The sequence below is a fragment of the Buteo buteo genome, chromosome 11 (genome assembly GCF_964188355.1).
Source record: "Buteo buteo chromosome 11, bButBut1.hap1.1, whole genome shotgun sequence".
In the NCBI taxonomy this organism is placed as follows: domain Eukaryota; kingdom Metazoa; phylum Chordata; class Aves; order Accipitriformes; family Accipitridae; genus Buteo; species Buteo buteo.
In genome coordinates, this window is record NC_134181.1 from 4844830 (window position 1) to 4865076 (window position 20247).

The 20247-nt window shown below is 36.8% G+C and overlaps 1 protein-coding gene across 4 annotated transcripts in view; it reads right to left on the bottom strand.

The window, feature by feature from the left end:
* The window catches only part of CDH13 (cadherin 13), a 518714-nt gene that overhangs the window by 290360 nt on the left and 208107 nt on the right, over positions 1-20247 (bottom strand). For all 4 annotated transcript variants that reach the window (XM_075039933.1, XM_075039934.1, XM_075039932.1 and 1 more), the window contains exon 4: positions 19918-20034. In XM_075039933.1, coding sequence (XP_074896034.1) covers positions 19918-20034 — 117 coding nt within the window. The remainder of the gene's footprint in view (positions 1-19917; positions 20035-20247) is intronic.

The window sequence follows — 20247 nt, forward strand, 5'->3', positions numbered from 1 at the left end:
TACATCACCATTACCAAAAAAAAAAAAAAAAAAAAAAAAGATTTAGCTTCAAAAACATTTTTCTTGCTCACTTATCTCTTTATCCCATATACAACTGGGCTTTTCTATTTTCTGTGAAACCTAGTCCATAGCTTATGTATTTTCATAACAAATATACCTTCAGAAAAACCCAATATTTCATGACATCTAAGCCTGGAGGAAAAATAATTTCATATCATAATACATTAATATAACAATTACATTTTCATGGTCCCATCACCAGCTATTAAGAATGAAAATTTTAACATTCAAGAACCCATAGAATACAAACAACCAGAAATTCTGTTCCTGAAGTTGAATGAAATTTACTTTTTAGAAGAACAAACTGGAGGGTAAATACACACAAGGTCCTATAATTAAAAGTTTGATTTTGCCCAACAGAAGCCAAGAAAACATTGTAGGCAAAAGAAATAAATTGAATCTTTTCCTTTTTTTTTTTTTAAAGCAACAGTACATATTATAAACTTGCTAATTAGTATACGCCTGTGCATTTATCAATTATCAATACATAAATCTTAATTACAGTCATTATACAACTAAAACATCACTTTTTTTTTTTTCCAAAAGAAACAAACAAATAAAACATTTCCAGGTTTCTAATCCAGTTGTGACTAAATACAAGATTTTTTTTCCCCTATCTGTGGCAGCATTATCTTTTCTAACTGAAAAATCAGATGATTTCCAGTCTCATACAATTACTTACCATAACATTTTTCTATGTCAAAAAATACAATTTAAAGCTAATGGTAATATTTTGTGAAAGTTTAAGCTGTTAAATTACTAAACTGTTACATACATAAGTTTGGTGGGTAATGGCTATGTATTCTATATCTTGCAGTACATAAATGTAGCTATTAGTGTGGAAAAAAATCAATTTAACACTTTAGTTGAGATGGAAGAGAAAACGAATAAAGACATTCAAGAAGCAAAAGTCTTCATACTGAATAAACCAGAGGAAAAAAAAAAAGAAAAAAAGTGGGATACTTTATACAAAAGTATTCTAAATGTTTGAAAGAAATTCACTCTCTTGTAGAAATGAGGTCTTGCTTCTAGATGAGCTGAGGAGTCAAGGAGGTTCTGTTGCATCTACCAGAATGAGCTAAAGCAATTTCAAACCTGTTTAGTACAGATGAATCTGATACAGCCTGGCTCTGCTACTCTAAGAGACACATCAGGATCCAACAGAAAAAGCTGAGGTCTGGTAATGTCTGGCACAATGGGGCCTCAGAGACCGATTCATACCCAGAGTTATATGGATGCCAGAGCAAGCCTTTGAGTGGCTCCCATCTGCACACGTGGCTTTCCACTCCCCATTGATCAGAAACATGAAGCTGATGTTAGTCTTGAAGATTGTCTGCTCCGAGCCAATGGGCTTTTTGGTGGTTCCCTTAATTCATTGATATCAGGGTTTTATCCTATGACACTTAACAAACATGTAATCCATCCTATAATGATGGAATTAAAATAGAAATCAAATAGGATCATAGGTGTCTAATACCATTTTAAACTGGCAAAATGTAAATAACCAACCACTACCTGCTCCACCTGTACTGTACAGAGAGAAGATTCAGCTATATTGTGCACTTACTGTAAGTAGCCACAACTATTCTGTACCTTGGTTTTATACCTTGTTCAAAACAGTCAATACTGAAGCCTTGGATTAACAGCCATAACAAGGCACTGGCTCACTGCTAATACAGAGAAAAGAGAACACACCTCTAAAAAGGAAAACTTAATTTCACAGCTGTTTCCACTTCATACCAACCACTTCTTAGTGATACTAACTGACATTATGAAGTGATAATCTATAATCACCTACGGCCATATTTGACTTCAACTACATAGGTGTAAATCCAAAATATACCTAGTTCTCAGACATTTCTTCAAGTCAGTGTTAACAAATAGCACAATCCATACTTCATCACCTTATATAGATTCAGATTATTACTCTAGTTACACGATTTAGAACTAATGAAAAGACTTAACCACTATTTCTTATGTAATTACATGCTATCTCCCTCTATTTAACTGCAATTATAGAATGACTAAAAAAATCTAATGATAACAAATATAAAGCATGTTACTTATAATAGTGCACCTGTTTTAATCTTACTACATATTGATATAGGAACATTCATATTGCACTTTCAGGGAAAAATGGCTGGACTTATCCAGAATATTAGTGAGTCTCATATGAAAACAGAATTGAAATATTTGGAGATCCTCTGAATAATATGCTGACACATACAATGATGAAAGCAGAAGAGCGTGCTCATCTTCACAAAGAATTCAGCAAAATACTTCAAATGTATGTGGTTTTCTCTTCTAATTTAAGGGAAATGGAGGTCTGAAACAGTAGGGATAATTAACGAGGTAAAACAAACCTTTAGATTAATGAAGCAAGTTGGTTTTCCCAGGATCAGTCTTTGTTGTTTAATTTTTACTGAAAACTAAGGCTGCAGGCATATGATCAAAATTCTCAAATAAAAATAAAAAATTAATTAATGGTATTAGTAACTATTTATTTTTTTGAAATTAGTCAACAACACTTCATGCGGTTAGAAAAATAATTTAACAAGATCTACTAATTTTATTAATAACACAAATCACCTTAATATGTATGTTACTATGGCTACACTTATTGTTTCTAGAATACAGAAAAATCTTAAAACAGTCCCAGGATTACAAGCTAATATGAAAAGCAGAGATGGTTTTGAAATTGATATTTAGAAAGAACAGTCAAGTCTTTTAAATTACAAATCATTAATTTCAGTTTCAGCCAAAGAAATCAATAGGCAAGAAAACAGAACCCTTGTCAATTAGGACTACTTCTCTAGATCTATCACGTTGGCATATCTTAGAAATCTTCAACTGACAACACAGTATATCAGCTTTAAACTAAATCTACAGAGCAGTGCAACAATTTAAACATGACAAAAATTTAAACCCACGAAACCCTCAATTTATATGGTTAAGACTAGTGATATACTCCCATTACAACCACAGGTCTGAGGAGCAATCTGTCATTTGATTGCACTATTGTCTTTTTACATTCTTGATATTTCGCTCCAAAACAAAGGAACCATAAGCATCTTATAGCACAACATGTCTGTCTACCACACACTATCAAAAACATTGCTAGTGTACAATGGTACTTAGTGGATCTCAGACATATTCTGTACATTTAAATTCTGTTACCTATCACAGGATTATTTTTTACTGAAATCTAGATATTACAGTTTTCTCACTCCTAACACACAGCATCCTTGCCTCTCACTTCCTTGAGTAAAAGGAAATACATATATCTAGAAAATAAATATTAGAAAATTTAGTTGCTAAACTTAGCCCTTCTCCAGTGCCTTGTAGAGGAAGAAGTAGACCTGAAGCTTTAAATCACCCAAATTAAAAAGCCCAACTTCAAATGACCCTAACCTCCAGGGACAACTTCTGCACAGTTAACACATTAGGACAATTTTACCTGAAAACAGCGTATATGTCAGCCCTTTATCACAGGTGTGAATAGCAGTAAGGAACCAAATTAAATTACAGTAACCCTTTAAAAAAGAAGATGGCACTTTTCTCCAAATGAAGTCCCACTAAAGACAAGGGACTTCTTTCTGAGCAACTCTAGGAACTACACAATATTCAGGAACATCCAGAACTTCTCCAGAGGCTTTTGGGGGGTCTACTCAGGGACTTGTGCTCAGTGCAAGACAGAGTAGCTCCTATTGACCACTGTATTTTTGTACCTATTTCAATAATCAGACATTATAATATTTCCTTTTATATTACAGGAGAGCGGGAGGCACCCAAATGCTCCTAAGTATCAGAAGAACTAACCTTTTAACTCCACTTTCTAACCATGGATTACACATCGTCATGCTGCAGGAAATGAGGCACCTAAAAACCCCTGAAAATGTGGGCCTTAAGTAACTTAAATCTCACTGCTTTCAGAAATAGCTTTTTATTTCTAACATTGCCTACATGCTTTTGAAATGCAGGATGACTCTATAAATAATAAAGCAATCTCTGAATACAAATAATGAGTCAGACACTCCTCACCCTTTCTCTCTACTTTCCAGATACATTTGCATGATATAAATTGTATTTAGAAGAACAAATGTTAAACTTGAGATGGTTTGTGGGAACACAGAGCTGCAAAGGAATTATATGCGCAGCCACCCTGAGATCCTTTCGCAGTTTGTTATCTTTGCAAAGAGCAGGAAAAATAACATGCAATTCAAAGATGAACCATGCACAGCAAATTACACAAGGATTGTCATGGATCAGTCCCAGGATAAATCTGCCCCTACATCCTACCTGTAATGATGACTGATACTGTCCCGTACTAGCATCAGACCCCAGACAATCAGGTGTAATAGCAAGAAGTATACCCTTTACTTTTGGCCCCTACATCTTGTGACAATGTGTAGAGTATCACAGTGCTCAACAAAAATATTATTTTTCTTTCAATCCACCACCTGGTAGTCAATGGAAGTTCCTTAGTTCTTCAGTAGGACAAACAGTGGATAATTGTTCCCTATGTTTCCTCCATGTGATCAACAATTTTCTAGAGCACTATCATATCCATCCTTAGTTGTTTCTTTTCCAAATACAGATTTTCTCTTTAAACTCTCCATTTCTTACCTCTGATTATCTACACTGGCCTTCTCTGAAGCTTCTCTAAGTCTACTGTGTCCTTTTTAAAACGGCATGACAAGAACACAAAATTGAACTTTCTATTTGACATCTGGTAACTGTTAAGGGTTGAGTTGACTTTTTTCAGAGACCAATCCACAATGGTTCCAGAACTGCTCCTGAATTTTATACATGATTAATTTGCAGTTATGAACAAACTCAATCATTCAATACTGTTAAATTCTTCTGCAACACCATAATCTTTTCATTATTTGTCATTCTCTTGAATCATTTTGGATGATCTGCAAACTCTTGTCACCTCACTCTCTCCTTTTTCAGATAATTTTCTATTGTGTTAAACATCACAAATCACTGTATAGATCCTTGAAAATATCCATCAGTAAAACATTCCCTACGAAAACCTATTTCCATACCAATGTTTCAATCTCTTTTAGCCAAAAGAAGGCATTCCTTCTGAGTAGAGAAATCCAAGTATGGTTTATTGATCAGATTTATCTACACCTTTGACTCCTCCATAGATCTTAATGCATTTATGAGATATGAGTTGCCTTCTAAAGAGCCATGTTGACTATTCACTTCATGATCATCCAAAAGTGTATCTATTCCAGTGACTGTTACGGCTTGGCTTTGACCGATTCACCTGGTGTGGGATTCAATGGGCTGTAGTTCCTAATGCTTTTCAAGGCTTCCTAGGGTCATTTTTAAAAAGGATGGGCAGTATATGACACTCACATTCCACTGCAAGTGAAGCCAATGCTTGTGAGTAGTTACACACCACAGTTAGGAGTTCAGCAGTTCCCTGTTTGAGCTGTCTTCAAACTTGGTCTTTGCTATTTTATAATATTCGTTCTTCTGGTTTGCTCTGCACCCATTTCTTTTGACACTTCAGTTTGAGATGCTCCTTCAGACTCCTGTCCCCTTCCTTCATCGAGAACACCTGCAGTCCCTTGCAGGGAACACGGTAGTTTCCGAAATACTTGAAAAACTTTTACTGGTGGTTTATAGTTTACTCTTCCATTTCGACAAGACTTTCACTTTTTAAGGGAGATTGGGGATTTCTGAACCTCCAATGGAAGTAAAACTGTTTATGTTAACTGTTTGTCAGCTATTTGCTTGTCACACAGATTTACAGAACCCAAAATCTCCTGACAGTAAATTCATGACTGAAACCAATGGCAGATCCTGCTACTAAATTATTTGCAATGAGATAATTTCCCTAGCTCTTCAACACAATAATTCTTTACCTTGAAAGCTACTGTATAAGGGTCCGCATGGTTCATTACACAAGCAGCAGGGAGTCCCTCCTTGAGAAAATGAAGGACAAAAAATGGCAACCTAGCTCTTGTCCTTGATTTAAAAAGCTGATGGGAAAATTTCAGTGTAATTCTAAAAAATTAATTAACTCTGACAGTCTAATAAGAATTTTAGAAAATTGTTCTTTTGAAAAGCATGTGAAGAAAAAATTATTTTTTGTTCTTACCTGTGCTGTAAGTAAAAAATATGGCACTAGAATGCATTGTACCTGTCTTCATCTGCTATAAATTATATACATATAGGTGTACACATAAGTTATGACCAGTGAACATGTGCTTAATTTGTTCCCAGAATTAAAAGGCTGTTCAGGATGGGAAAGTTTTCACCATAATGCAATGTGGTCGAAGCTTATTTTCTTGTAAACAAGAAAAAGAACTGGAGGTTACATTCAGCAGCTAGCATGTTCAGAGCTCATAGCAGGTGACTGTAAACTACATCTGTACCTGTTTACCTGAAGAGTTTGAAATCACCAATCTTTGTGGAATCTTGGGGAAAAAAAAATACAATCAATTTTCTGCTACTTAAAGAACATCCTTCATCAGTCACCCCCTAAAGAACACAACATGCCTGTTTTTTTTTAAGATTTCTCATTAACAGATGATTACACTTTTTTCCAAAGCATTATTGACTGTATCATGATTATGTTTGGGGTTTTTTTTTAAAGACATAATTTATTAAATAATAGTTACTTTAAGATTCTTACAAGAAAATAAATTAATAAAATTCAGTAATGGTACTATATGACTTTTAAAAAAAATTAATCCATGTATAATAGATTCTATTAATACAAATTAATTTTTGTGTTCCAGTGACCCTTAACAAATTCAGACTAGAAAGCCCAACAGCACAGCAATAATGGATGAAGTTGATTTATTATGTTTTCCTATTTACACAATTTCAGCATGCTCTGTATTGTTCATTAATTTTTATTGGTGATAAAATTCATATAGATCCTTATAGTTTTTCCCTTACATAATTAGCAAGTTTCCCATTGCAGACATTGTACTTTGAATACGCCTGATTTAAGCATTATTCCAACCTTACAAGGTACAATAACTAATTCAGTAACATTTAAGGGCTTGTTTGTCAAGTAGGAAAGAATCTGTTGAGGAAAAGCTGTTATGCTAAACACCTGCTTCTTTAGTCTGGTCTCTTAAAAAAAATAAATAGCATTTAAGTGATTATGCTGTCTGATCCATTTTAAGCCTATTGTCTAGTTTCAACCAAATTTGACCAAAACCAATCCAAGATACAAAATTCTCCTACTAACACCTGCAAAGACAGAAAGGTTGGAAGTTTCCATTTTGCACATGTATATTCATTGCCCAGTCAGGTTAGCCGTAGCTCCAGGATGTGCTCCCTCTTATCCCACTTTGAAATTCCAGAAAGTAGTAAATAAACCTAGTGGTGCTGAAGGCACTGTGGAATGATTTAGGGTCATTGTGCTTGAGGTGTTATCACAGATAGGAGGACCTGGGTTTGTTGCAGGAAATTAATATTTGTAGGAAACTAGCCTTCATCACTTCAATTGCTCATGAAAATACTTGCAATATTTTGTAAATCAGGTTTAAACACAAATTCCTCTTGAATTAATACAGCCCCTGAATTCAAGTTGTAGCCACACTCAGCTACATCCACATTTCCTGGTTTGTTTGGGTTTTTTTTGCAATTAACCTGATATATAACCTGATATATACATGATCAGCTTAGTTCGTGCTTCCTTCAAGCACCCTTTTTTCTCCCTACAGTCTCCCAAGATGGTTGGCCTGATCAAAAGTCCTTTCCCACTTTAATGGGAGAATTTCTGTTAGCTTCAATGTGCTTAAGGTCAGACATCGTTGTACAATGATACAGTGAAATGCTTTAGTATGTGCTTAACAAACAGACGGCCACTCCATGGAAGTGCTGAGCGATGAGGACAAGCTTATAAAGACTGTTATATCTCAGCTTAAACTGCAACTCAAGCTAAATAAAAATGCTAAAATAATGTGTGGGCAAAAATGTGCAAATATGTTAACAATCATTTCAATTCTTAGATAGCATTTGTATAAATATTTATTCCATGTTATTCACCTGTTCTTCAGAAATATGAGACAAATAGTAACACGGCAGGAAAATAAGATACGGAAGAACAACAGTACAACTGATACTTGTTGACATAAGAGCAAATGAAATTGGGAGACTTTCCAATAGAAGCAATATGTACTCACAGCAGCATCTTACAGATTAAAATGGGAGAAAAAGCACATACAAAGTCAATAGCATCAACCACAAAGAGAATACATGAAAATCTGGGTATGTGTGTACAAGCCTGTACTCATTTATTGTTATGCATCTCTGAGTATGTATATGTATATACATACAGTATGGAGGGCATGATTCCCGTATTTAAATTCCAAATATATAAATTCCAATAATTAGCATGACTTCATACAGCCTCAGAAAATTTAAATAATATGATGGCCAAACCAAAAAAATCAATGCTTTTGAGCTCCTGGCCAAACTCAAACACAAAAAGGAAGCATACAGAGGGTGTAAGTAAGGATAGGTAACCTGGGAGGGCTACAGAGACATTGTCCAAGCATCCAGGGATGAAGGAAGGGAAAACTAAAGCCCAAATTGAATTGAATCTGGCTAGGGATCTCAAAGACAATAAGAAGGGACTCCATAAGGACACAGATGACAAAAAGAAGACTAGAGAAAATGTGGACCCATTGCTGAATGAGTTGGGGGACTAGGTTACACAGGACATGGAAAAGACCGAGGTACTGAATGCCACCTTTGCCTCAGTCTTTACTAGCAAGACTGGCTTTCAGGAATCCCAGAGACCAAAGGGAAAAATCTAGAGCAAGGAAGATGTACCCTTAGTGGAAGAGAATCAGGTCGAGGAATACTTAAGTAAACTGGACATACATAAGTCCATGGGCCCTGATGGGGTGCACCCACAAGTGTTGCGGGAGCTGGTAAATGTCACTGCAAGGCCACATTTGATATCTTTGGTGGATCATGGCAAACAGGAGAAGTGTCCAAAGACTGGAGAAAAGCAAATGTCACTAATATCTTCAAGAAGGGCAAGGAGGAGGACCCAGGGAACTACAGGCCAGACAGCCTCACCTCAATCCCTGGGAAGGTTATGGAGCAGCTAATCTTGGAAACCAGTTTCAGGCACATTAACGACAAGAAATCATCAGGAGTAGTCAGCATGGATTCACCAAAGGGAAATCATACTTGACCAACTTGATAAACTTCCACGATTAAATGACTCGCCTGGTAGATGAGAAGAAAGCAGTGGATACTGTCTACCTGGACTTCAGTAAGGCCTTTGACGCTGTGTCCCATAAGACCCTCATAGGGAAGCTCTTGATGTACGGACTGGATGAACAGACAGTGAAGTAGATTGAAAACTGGCTGAACAGTTGGACCCAAAGGTTGGTGATCAGTGGCACAAAATCTAGTAGGAGGCCGGTAACTATCAGTGTACCCCATGGGCCAATAATACTATGGCCACTCTTGTTTAACATAATCATTAATGATCTGGATGATGAGGCAGAGTGTACCCTCAGCAAGTTTACTGATGACACAAAACTGGGAGGAGTGGCTGATACATCAGAGGATCATACTGCCAGAGGGACCTCAACCGGCTGGAGAAACGGGCTCTGTGGAACCTCATGAAGTTCAACAAGGGGAACTACAAAGTCCTGCACCTGGGGAGGAACAACCCCATGCACCAATATATGCTGGGGGCCACCCAACTGGAAAGGTCCTTTGAAGAAAAGGACCCAGGGGTCCTGGTGGACACCAAGTTGAATATGAGCCAGCAATGTGCCCTTGCTGCAAAGGCAGCTAAAGGGTATCCTGGGCTGCATTAGGCAAAGTATTGCCAGCAGGTCAAGGGAGACAATCTTTCCCCTCTACTCAGCTCTGGTGACGCCACACCTGGAAGTACTGTGTCCAGTTCTGGGCTCTTCAGTACAAGAGAGGCATGGACATTCAGTAGACCAATGAAGGACCACAAGATGATTAAGGGACTGGAGCATCTCTTCTATGAGGAAAGGCTAAGACAGCTGGGATTGTTTAGCCTGGAGCCACACTCAGGGTGGATCTCATGAATGCATATAAATACCCAAAGGAAGGGAGCAAAGCTCACTGAATCAGGCTGTTTTCAGTGGTGCCCAGTGATGGGACAAGAGGCAACGGACACAAACTGAAATACAGAAGGTTCCATCTGAACATCAGGAAATCCTTTTTTAGTGTGACTGTGACTGAGCACTGGAACAGGTTGCCCAGAGAGGTTGTGGATTCTCCCACCTTGGAGATACTGAAAAGCCATCTGGACACAGTCCTGGGCAACTGGCTCTAGGAGGCCCTGCTTGAACAGTGGGCTTGGACAAGATGACACCCAAAAATCCCTTCCAACCTCAACCATTATGTGATTCTGCCCTGTAGGCTACAAATGACTTAATCCACTTCTGAATTTGACAAACAGGGTTGCAAACTACGTGGTAAAGGTGATTAACCAGAAATGTTAAAAAAAGAAAGTTTCTTTTAAAGGTGTCGTGGTTTAACCCCAGCCAGCAACTAAGCACCACGCAGCCGCTCACTCACTCCCCCCCCATCCAGTGGGATGGGGGAGAAAATCAGGAAAAGAAGTAAAACTCCTGGGTTGAGATAAGAACGGTTTAATAGAACAGAAAAGAAGAAACTAATAATGATAATGATAACACTAATAAAATGACAACAGTAAGTAATAAAAGGATTGAAATGTACAAATGATGCACAGGGCAATTGCTCACCACCCGCCGACCGACACCCAGCCAGTCCCCGAGCGGCCAAATCACTGCCCCCCCCCTTCCCAGTTCCTAAACTAGATGGGACGTCACATGGTATGGAATACACCATTGGCCAGTTTGGGTCAGGTGCCCTGGCTGGGCATGAGAAGCTGAAAAATCCCCGACCATAGTCTAAACACTACTGAGCAACAACTGAAAACATCAGTGTTATCAACATTCTTCACATACTGAACTCAAAACATAGCACTGTACCAGCTACTAGGAAGACAGTTAACTCCATCCCGGCTGAAACCAGGACAAAAGGGCAGCTGGGAAAGAGCAACAGATGTTTTGGAAAGGACAAGGAAAAATTTTTATTGAATTAAAACACAGCTGCCATTAGAGATATTAATATCATACTCCCTCACCTACCTTATTGATCTGCTACTATACATCACTCTAAAATGCAAGAGAAAAAATTTCACAAGAAGAATCATCCATGTATGATAAAAACCAAGAGCAAAACACAAAAAGGTTAAAATTAGTTCATAATCATTGAAGAGATCCAGCAGTTAGTCAGAAGGAAGAAAATTACTATTGTTCCCTGAGTGACAGCTATTTACTCCACCTTACAGATGAGCCATATATACACATACCATTTGTCCTTCTGGAAATACTCTGCCAACCATCCTTTCTTAATACCACTTTAACAAGCCAGAGCTACTAATATCAAATTTGTCACCAGTCCAGTCTGCAAAATGCCTTTAATAAAGTCTTTCAGTAATGGAAGTACCAAGGTTGACAGTATGACAGTATTTATTTGGTAAATTGGCAGGGATAAGTTATTTTTCTTCCTAAAATGTCATTCATTTGGGTATTGCTTTATATTACACTACACACTTGCTAACAACTGACTTTGCATAATAGGAAACCAAATGAATAATTTGGAATGAACCAGGAAAGCGCTTGGGTGGAGAAGGTATAGTATTCAGATAACAAACAGATCACATCCAAAGCAGTATGAATCAATTCATAACTATCAAATAAATATCTTAATTGATTTAAAGGAAGTTCTATGGTCCTCTTCTCTCCACTGACTTCTGTATTCTGCAGATCTCATCTTCTTACTAGTAACATATTAACACAGCACACTGCTTAGTAATGCTGAATAATTCTGTTGCATTTGTCATCCTACTTAAAGTGTTACTGTAAGTAGATTTGTAGGAAAAAATTTTACAAATCAAAGGTACCAAGCAAACAGAAATCCTGGATCCAAATATCCTGTTTTACCAATCTGAGATTGCAGAATTAGGCCCTACATCTTGCTAAGGTTAAAATTTGGACCTGCTAAGAATGCAAAGATCAAGGTTTTGCTCAAAAATATATATTCAATAAGAAAACAGGTTTTTCAAGCTGGCAGGATTGAGTGGTTATTTCAAACAACTGAATTAAACCAAGACAGAGAAAAGCCACAGTGGATAACAAAAAACTTTCCATTAGTCAATTCAGGATATAGAATCATCTTGGAAGATTGTAAAGATGAGTTAACAAAAAATCAGTATGGTTTCATGAAAACCACAGAGAATCGAGTTACGGAATGGCAATTAAATCACTATTATTCTTCATCACTAGAAGGGGCTTTCTGGCTGCTGCTGCTGATGGCAGTCTCCATTCATCGTATGTTCAGTAAGACCAGGTACAGAATCACACTCCACATGATTCTTAAAACATGAGCGTGGGGGTTTATTTGGGTCAAGGAAGCTGGAACAGGCCTGGAGTTTTGGGGAGATTCTTTGAGTTTGTTTTTGCAAAGATGACTATATTAACCATTTAAGAAAAAAAAAATTATGGAAGGGCATCTAACATCAGGCATCATTAGATGAAATAGCTTTTGGATCTAAAAATAATCCAAATGTTTTCCTTAAACTTGAGTCTAAAATTCAATTAGTGTGTCAATGAAAAATTAGTTGCCAAGGTTTTATTTCATCTTAGTTACTTTTCATCAGTAATTTACTGGCAGGGACAGACTTTTTTTACCTCTACCTTCATCTGCAACACAGTTTAAGATGTCAACTTCCAAGATCAAAGTTAACACAAACAATGTGACAGTTAAACTGTAGTATATTTTGCTGAACAGCTTCAGAGCATAAAATCTCTTCTGTTTGGTGCTCTCCATAAGGTCATTAGCATGATTTATTATGAAGCAGAAAATTAGGTACTGGATATTTCAATATTGGGCAGAAACTTTAATTCCATCGTTGCCATAGAACTGCTTTATCTCCAACAAACTTGTAACCATAGTAACTAGATTAGAAAGTATTCGTCAAATGTTTAAAAATTCTTTTATTCTTATTAACGACACCGAACACTGAAAAAATGGTAAATTCTTATTATTTTCCAGTTTTCCAAGGCATCTGCTGCTCAAGTATGATTCTTCTGAAAGATCTTAAGTAAACTGGAGTATTTTAACAAGGCTTTCCATTAAAATTCGCTTAGCTTAAAGAGAACAAATGTATCCTGTTGGAATTGTTTATGTGACTATCAGTGTTTTTTACAAAAGGTAAGTTTGAGGAGAGACCTCTCAGAAAAAGAGATAAATGTGAAGTGCTGTTTTCACTTAATGGTTTGTTAGGACATCAAATACATATCCTTTAATGAAAATTAATATGCTTTAGTTTAATAATTCATGTACTTGCATTGAAAGGCCTTTAATTTAATGGAGTGCTGTTCATTTCATTACATTCATTGCTGAGGTAGGTTGGTATTTTTCCATGAAGGTCAAAAGTGTGCCATCCCTTCATGCAAGCCATGAATTTGATCAGATGTTAAACTCTGACATCTCCAACAGTCCGTTCAGGTCCAACTCGGCAGGGTATTACACATTTTCAAGAACACTGGAATAGCAGGAAACCTCTAGGTGTCTGTTCTTACACGATCAGAAGCAGCTGTATCATGCAGCTGTGATCGTATATTTATCAAACTTTGTATTCCCTCCTCAGTACTTCTGTGGAAATTAATTCCTCTTCTCTGGGGACTAGAAACTTTTCTTCTAAGCTTACGCCAAAATTTATATCCATTAGTTATTACACCAGTGTATTCCTTTCGCTTAAATCATTACACTCACTCTGGATTTACAGAAAACATTTACTGTGCTAGGCTGAACAAATGGAGCTCATATATATTTCTGCCCAATCTTACTGTACTAGTACCATAATTTGATTTTTCTCTAATCCCAATCTTTTTTCTTGCTGGATTAGAAAGAGCTTTATTTATTAAGACTGTCTTTATTGCCCAAGTGCTATTCATCAATAAGACTCCTTCCCCCCCACACCCCTTTTCTGTACATCTTTCTACCACACTTTGTTTGCTGCTTGTTTACATATCCTCATCTGTGGATGTGTCTTTTCCTGCATAGAATGATAGACACATACTTTAGCAGAATGCTGTCCATATATGCCATCAGATTTTGATGCAAGAAACCAGAATTCCTTGTACCTGAGTAATTCCACCTACTCTCTGAAAAAGGTCCTCACCCTGCAATGCTTCCCAGGAGCCAATCATTCCAACACCTCCCTGATGACACCACTTTTTCAGCTGCCACTGAAATATTCTTGCCTTCTGGACAAGTCAGGATTCTTGCTGATGACCGCCTCCTTTTTTCTGAACATACTCTTTGGAACAGCATGACCGTTACAGTCAATGTGGTGATAATTTGAAAACAACCAAATGGACATTAAAAAATAATTTAAAAAAATCCAGTGGATTTTTCCTGTAGACCTCAGACCCACTTCTAGTTTCATAATAAGAAACACATTCTCTTGCTTCTGCATCATTTTCAGTAACTGACATGAAGATTCAGACCAAGAACTGAGATTCAGACCTTTACCAGCTGAGAAGCTGGTAAGGAGTGACACAGATCTCTCTCATGGTGTTGGAAAGGCTTTTAGGTATAGCTCCTCTGTTCTGTGCATCATTGTGTTCTCTGTTAGCACACACCATTATCTTCCACACTTGGACACCCATCCTAGCTAGGTCCTTTTCCTCCTCCACTTCTCTTTAGACTCTCGCTCCCCACCCCCTCATCTTCTGCCTAATTTTCCAGTAGAACAAAGGCACTTCTTAATTCAGCTTTTATTTCACTGTTGTTCTTGTTCCTCTGTTGTCTTTCACATATCCTCCTCTAATCTACAATCCTTCTCTCTAGGTTCTCTTCACAGGTTGGTGGATCACAATCATTTCTCTTGATACTTCTGTAACCTTTTCAAAATTTTGCCTGAAGTTTGGCTTTTTTTTCCAGCTGCATCTTTAGTACTTAATGCTTCTCTTCTGCGAAGCATATAATTTATCATATATAAATAGCCTCAATCAGATAGCCACTCAAAAATAATAAGCTTCCAGCAGCTTTTCCATCCAGTTATCTTCAGTTTCTTCCCCTCTTCAGTTTTTTTTCTATTGCTACATTAACAGACAAGCTGTGTTTTCTGTTTGCCTTAAATTCACAGCTCAGAGGAGGAAAAAATCCACCTCCTCCTTAAAGATTTCTACCCTGTTTGCTAGCCTGCACCACTTTTACTCCTGAGCTTTTGTTTAGGTCAGTCCTGCCATCTAATTGTAATTTGGCAGCTAACTGTCCATCAGCCCAGATCAGAGGCAGGGAGTATATATACAGTATCTGATGCAAAATATCTGAACAAACACCCTCTCCTTCCAACAGGACAAAACAGCCAAGTAACAAAGAAAAAATTCTCTTACCAGCAAAAAATAAGGTTTTGCTTTTTCTTCATTCAGTAGCTTCCTACAAAGTCTCCTGTGTACCTCTCTGTCTTCTGGCCTTCACTGAGCATAAAAAGTCCTGCCAATTTTTACCAGGCCAGATCTTATGTGTCAACAATTGAAATATTCATTCTTACAAAGGACAATTCTTTTAAATTAAATACTAGAATCATGGATTCATCATATGTCCATCAATAAAATCCATATCAAAACCTTTCACAGCCAATATTAAAATACTCTAACTTTGCAGATGTCCTTCTCTCCTAATGCCTGGAAGAAGAGCTGGAACTTGTTGGCCATCTTTACAATTTCCTTCCTGCACTTTGAGCTCTGCATCAGTGTAAGGATTAAACTTCAAAAAGTACCATCATGCAGTTGTTCACCACAGTTAAGGTGTGTCTGGAGATTGTCATCAAATAGGTGCATAGAACCACCACTCTTAAATTAGTCTTAGCAAATGTTTCCATAGTGTAGTGGTGAATAATCTATCACCATAATTACAAGATAATCCTGCATCCCACTGTTTTGTACTTCATTTGACTTGATGTGGACAAATAAACCAGAAAAGTAACATATGGAGAGAGACTAAAAATTGAATATCATATCCCTGTGCTATATCAGCAAGAGCTAAACAAAACACATCAATAACAGTCAACAGTTGTAGCCTGGGCCATCTGGTCACAAAGGCCCATATTACCAAGATTGTATTAAAATATTTTAATCTCAATATTTTCCCTCAGGAATGAAGGATAATATGCAAAAGCTTAAATTCTGCTATAAGGTGAGATTCCTCCACCTACAAGCACAGCACATCTATGATAGTTATTTAATTACGAGATACCCTAATGAAGGGTGTGCAAATGGCAAGGCAATAACCTAATTCCTAAGTGGGTATGCTGGAAAGCCAGTAAAAACACAGAGAACAGCCTCTAGATATGTATTTCCTTGTTAGGCTAAATACTAATTCGAATTTTTGTAATTAATTAAAACAAACCATTTTTTCACTTGTCCAGTGCAATTTCTCCTTCCTGATTTGTATTACCAAACTTTAATGAATGAAGTCCCCTAAAATCCCCATGGTTTTTTTGTTTATGCTATTGTTTCCTAATTGTGAAATAAAACCTAAGTAATTGTTCTCCTCTGCTCTCCTATTTTTGCACATCTGCCTTGCTCCCAGCTAAGCGCTAATAAACAGTTCAACTGTTGGTGGCTGCTGCAATCACTTCCAAACAACCTTGTCCATTTCCAGGCAAAACAGAATGGGCTGGAAAGCAAGAGGCAGTCGGGACAGATGAATAAACTACACCAGTAATCTGCTAGAGCAGGTGAAAGAAAGGGAAAATAACACACTCAAGGTGCAACTGGAAACCTAACTTTTATGTGGACATCCAAACCAGACCACATGAAGGTATCAAACAGAACTAGTCATGTCTGAAGTTATCGCTATCCTATACTTCACTCAGTCAGGGAAGCTTCACATTCCTGATGAGCAGAAAATGTAACATTGCAGTAACAAAGATGAAAGCAAAACAAAAGTTGGAATTATTTTTCACACTGGAAAACGTGTGGTTATTCACACACACACATTATTGTATTGGAATTCCTTGTTCCTAAATTATTTTATTGCTATGTCTGAATAAAATCTAAACTGCCCCGCAGTTCAATCTCACAGAGATTTGACTGGGAATGCCCATTACAGAGGAGCTCAGAAGGACACTGCTCACAGTGTTGGGCAGACAGGGCGAGTCCGTGCAAGCCTCCACAGCATGAGAAACTCTGCTGTTCCCATCACAGCAAACCTACACGAGTCCTCAGCCCTGACTGCTGGCAGTTACATGACAGAAGTTTGATCCAGAATCTGCTTTCCTTTCTTCTTCTGTCTCATTTTTAAGATTCTATTATAACATGCAAATTATCCATTCTCTGTATGTTTTCTCTCTTCCCCAAAACACTTTAGAAACCACTAAATAACCAGCTACTAAGTACATCTGCAATGTCCATTCACAATGATTACAATAGACCAGAGATGGCAAAATTTAAGTTCAAGAGAAATTCATACACATCAGAAGTTGTAACTCATCAGTCCATGCAGTGTCCTCTTGAGGCTTCTGAAGATAAGCCCCAAAATATTGTGGAAAAGAAAATAAATGTGTTTCTTGTGCCTCACAGAAGTGGGCAACTAAATAAAATTTTGCAAAATTATGAAGCTACATACAGTTCACAATAAACATCTAAAGTTAAATGAGACAGATGATCAACAACAACTACAGTTTGTGCAGGATCTGAAACAAGTACATGAATTGGGTGTCTAAGGCTCTCTAGATTAGTACAGACTATTCTATTTCTGAAGACTTCATGGACTATCTTATGAAGATCTGTGACATGTCAAAAAGACCTTAAAAGAACTGCTTTTATTTTCAGCATTGACTCCTACTGATTTTTTTTTAGTTAGGGAACAATAGACTCTCTTCCATACCGTCACTATGTCTAAGGCTTCAAACCTTTTTATTTATGCTTTGTTAAGCATTCAGTTGCAAATTACTGCAGTTGACCTAGAATATTTCATTCCATTATTTTAAATATCTCTAAAAATTTTGTCTCACTTGACACATATACACTCTACATTATTACTTGCAATACACTATTGCCAAAATACTCATGTCTAGATACCTAAATTAGAAATATACTGAAAAAAGATTATATTTAAAGACTTTTAAAACTGATGACAGCTCAAAGTATTTCAAGATGCTGATCATTTGCAGTTCCTATAATTTAAACATTAGTTAAAGATAGGTATCTTAGAGCCTTTGAAAAACAGATCACCGGATGCTTTTGCACTCCTGTGTTTGTACATCATCTAATGCACTTGTGATCCCTGACTAGCATTTCAGGAACAATAACAAATCAAGATGACAAAATGCTAGGAAAATGTACAAATAGGACCCAATTCACCTCAGTCTGCTTAAGTAGCCTCAGTTACCAGGACTGGCATTCTAAACTTCCAATAAAAATTCTTAATGAAAGCACTTCTAGAGAGCAACTCAGACTACCTCAGATCCAAAAATTCAGTGTTCACAAGCAGTAGGGGTGGAATGGGGCAGGAATAAATAAATCAATAACAAAAAAAAGAAAGGCTATAGATCTGCATATAAATAACCTTTTTAATTCTCTGACTGCTTTAAAGATGGCACAACAGAAGTCTTAAAAATTAACTATCCCTAACATATTAACCAACAATATTTACTTCAGTTATTGATCGTTAATTCTCAGACACTGAAACATGAAGGAAAAATCAGAAATGTCTTTAGAAAGTTTAGGACACATTAAAAAATATTTCAGAAAGATAGAAAAACTTACATAACTTTACAAGATCAGTACAAATTATTGATAGGGAAAGGGGAGAAATTAAATCTTCAGAGATTATTCGTTTTACTGATAGGAAACCAAACTTTCCTAATTATTAAAGTAACCGATTAGGTGCCAGCTGGCTAAATGACACATCAATTGTACAGTAAAATTCTGCCCTCGGGCTGCGCATTTAGGTCCAGCGATCATATCTGTGAGAATTAGGAATAGTCTCCGCAGCTGGGTAGGCCATCACACCATTAACACACCTACTAAAGTCAGAGCAATACATAGGAGTCCCTGTTTCAAAACTGCCAACATGCAAAATATATTCATGTATTTACAACTTCTGATGCCTAAATGGTCATTTGAATGATTATTGATATTTTAGTTTTAATGATTTTGTATATACAAGCTGTATATCTGAAGTTCTGGAAAAGTGGCTCTTAACTCTTGTCTATCTGGTTGCCTGCAGACACAAGAAAAACTTTCCACTTCTTTGTCAGACCTTTGCAAATAACAAAAAAATAAAACTGAAAAAATCTTCAAAGACTTATTTCGTCTTTGGACGCAAGAAATTAATTAAGGAATGAACAAAAGACATTTTTACATGTAATACCTTATGAATTCCTTCTAGGTCTTGAGAATAGAAACAATATAAGCCACACTATGCAGGAGGCTATTCATCATAACATTCCTGGCCTAGATTTCAGCCCCAGTCTAACACACAGATACACAGGTAGGCAGCAACCTCTACTGAAGGTAGCAGATACATGAAAACATACGTCGCCGATTAATGCTTTTTACCAGAATGTATGCTGTTAAAGTCTGCCATGAATACAAAGCCATTTTCATCTGTCTACATACTATAGACAGAAAAACAATCTTATCTATTCAGTTTTATGTTTCTTAATTTTTTCTGAGATATTACTACCAACATGACAGGTATTACAAAATTTTAAGAGAAATAGATCAATTATTTAATATCAAAATCTAATACAGTTCTTTCTTGACTTACTTTGCCAACAGATCTGGGGAACGGTGGTCTTTGATTTTCAGGAATTAATATTGGAGTTGCCAAAATAGCCCTTTTTTGTCTTGGAATTCCAAGGTTGCCTTCTATCTTTAAGATTTCCTAAAAAAGAAAAAGACCGATTACAAAGATTTTCAAAACAACATTCAGTTGTTATTTCCATTCCCTGCATCTTTAGACAAAATTAACATGAACTACCAGAATCTAAGTTTTGTATTATACGTTTTCCAGAAATTAGTGATAACATATCAAACTATTTAAATCTGTCAGGTTACTGGACTTTTTTGTGTTCCTGTAGACTGATTTTAAACCTAA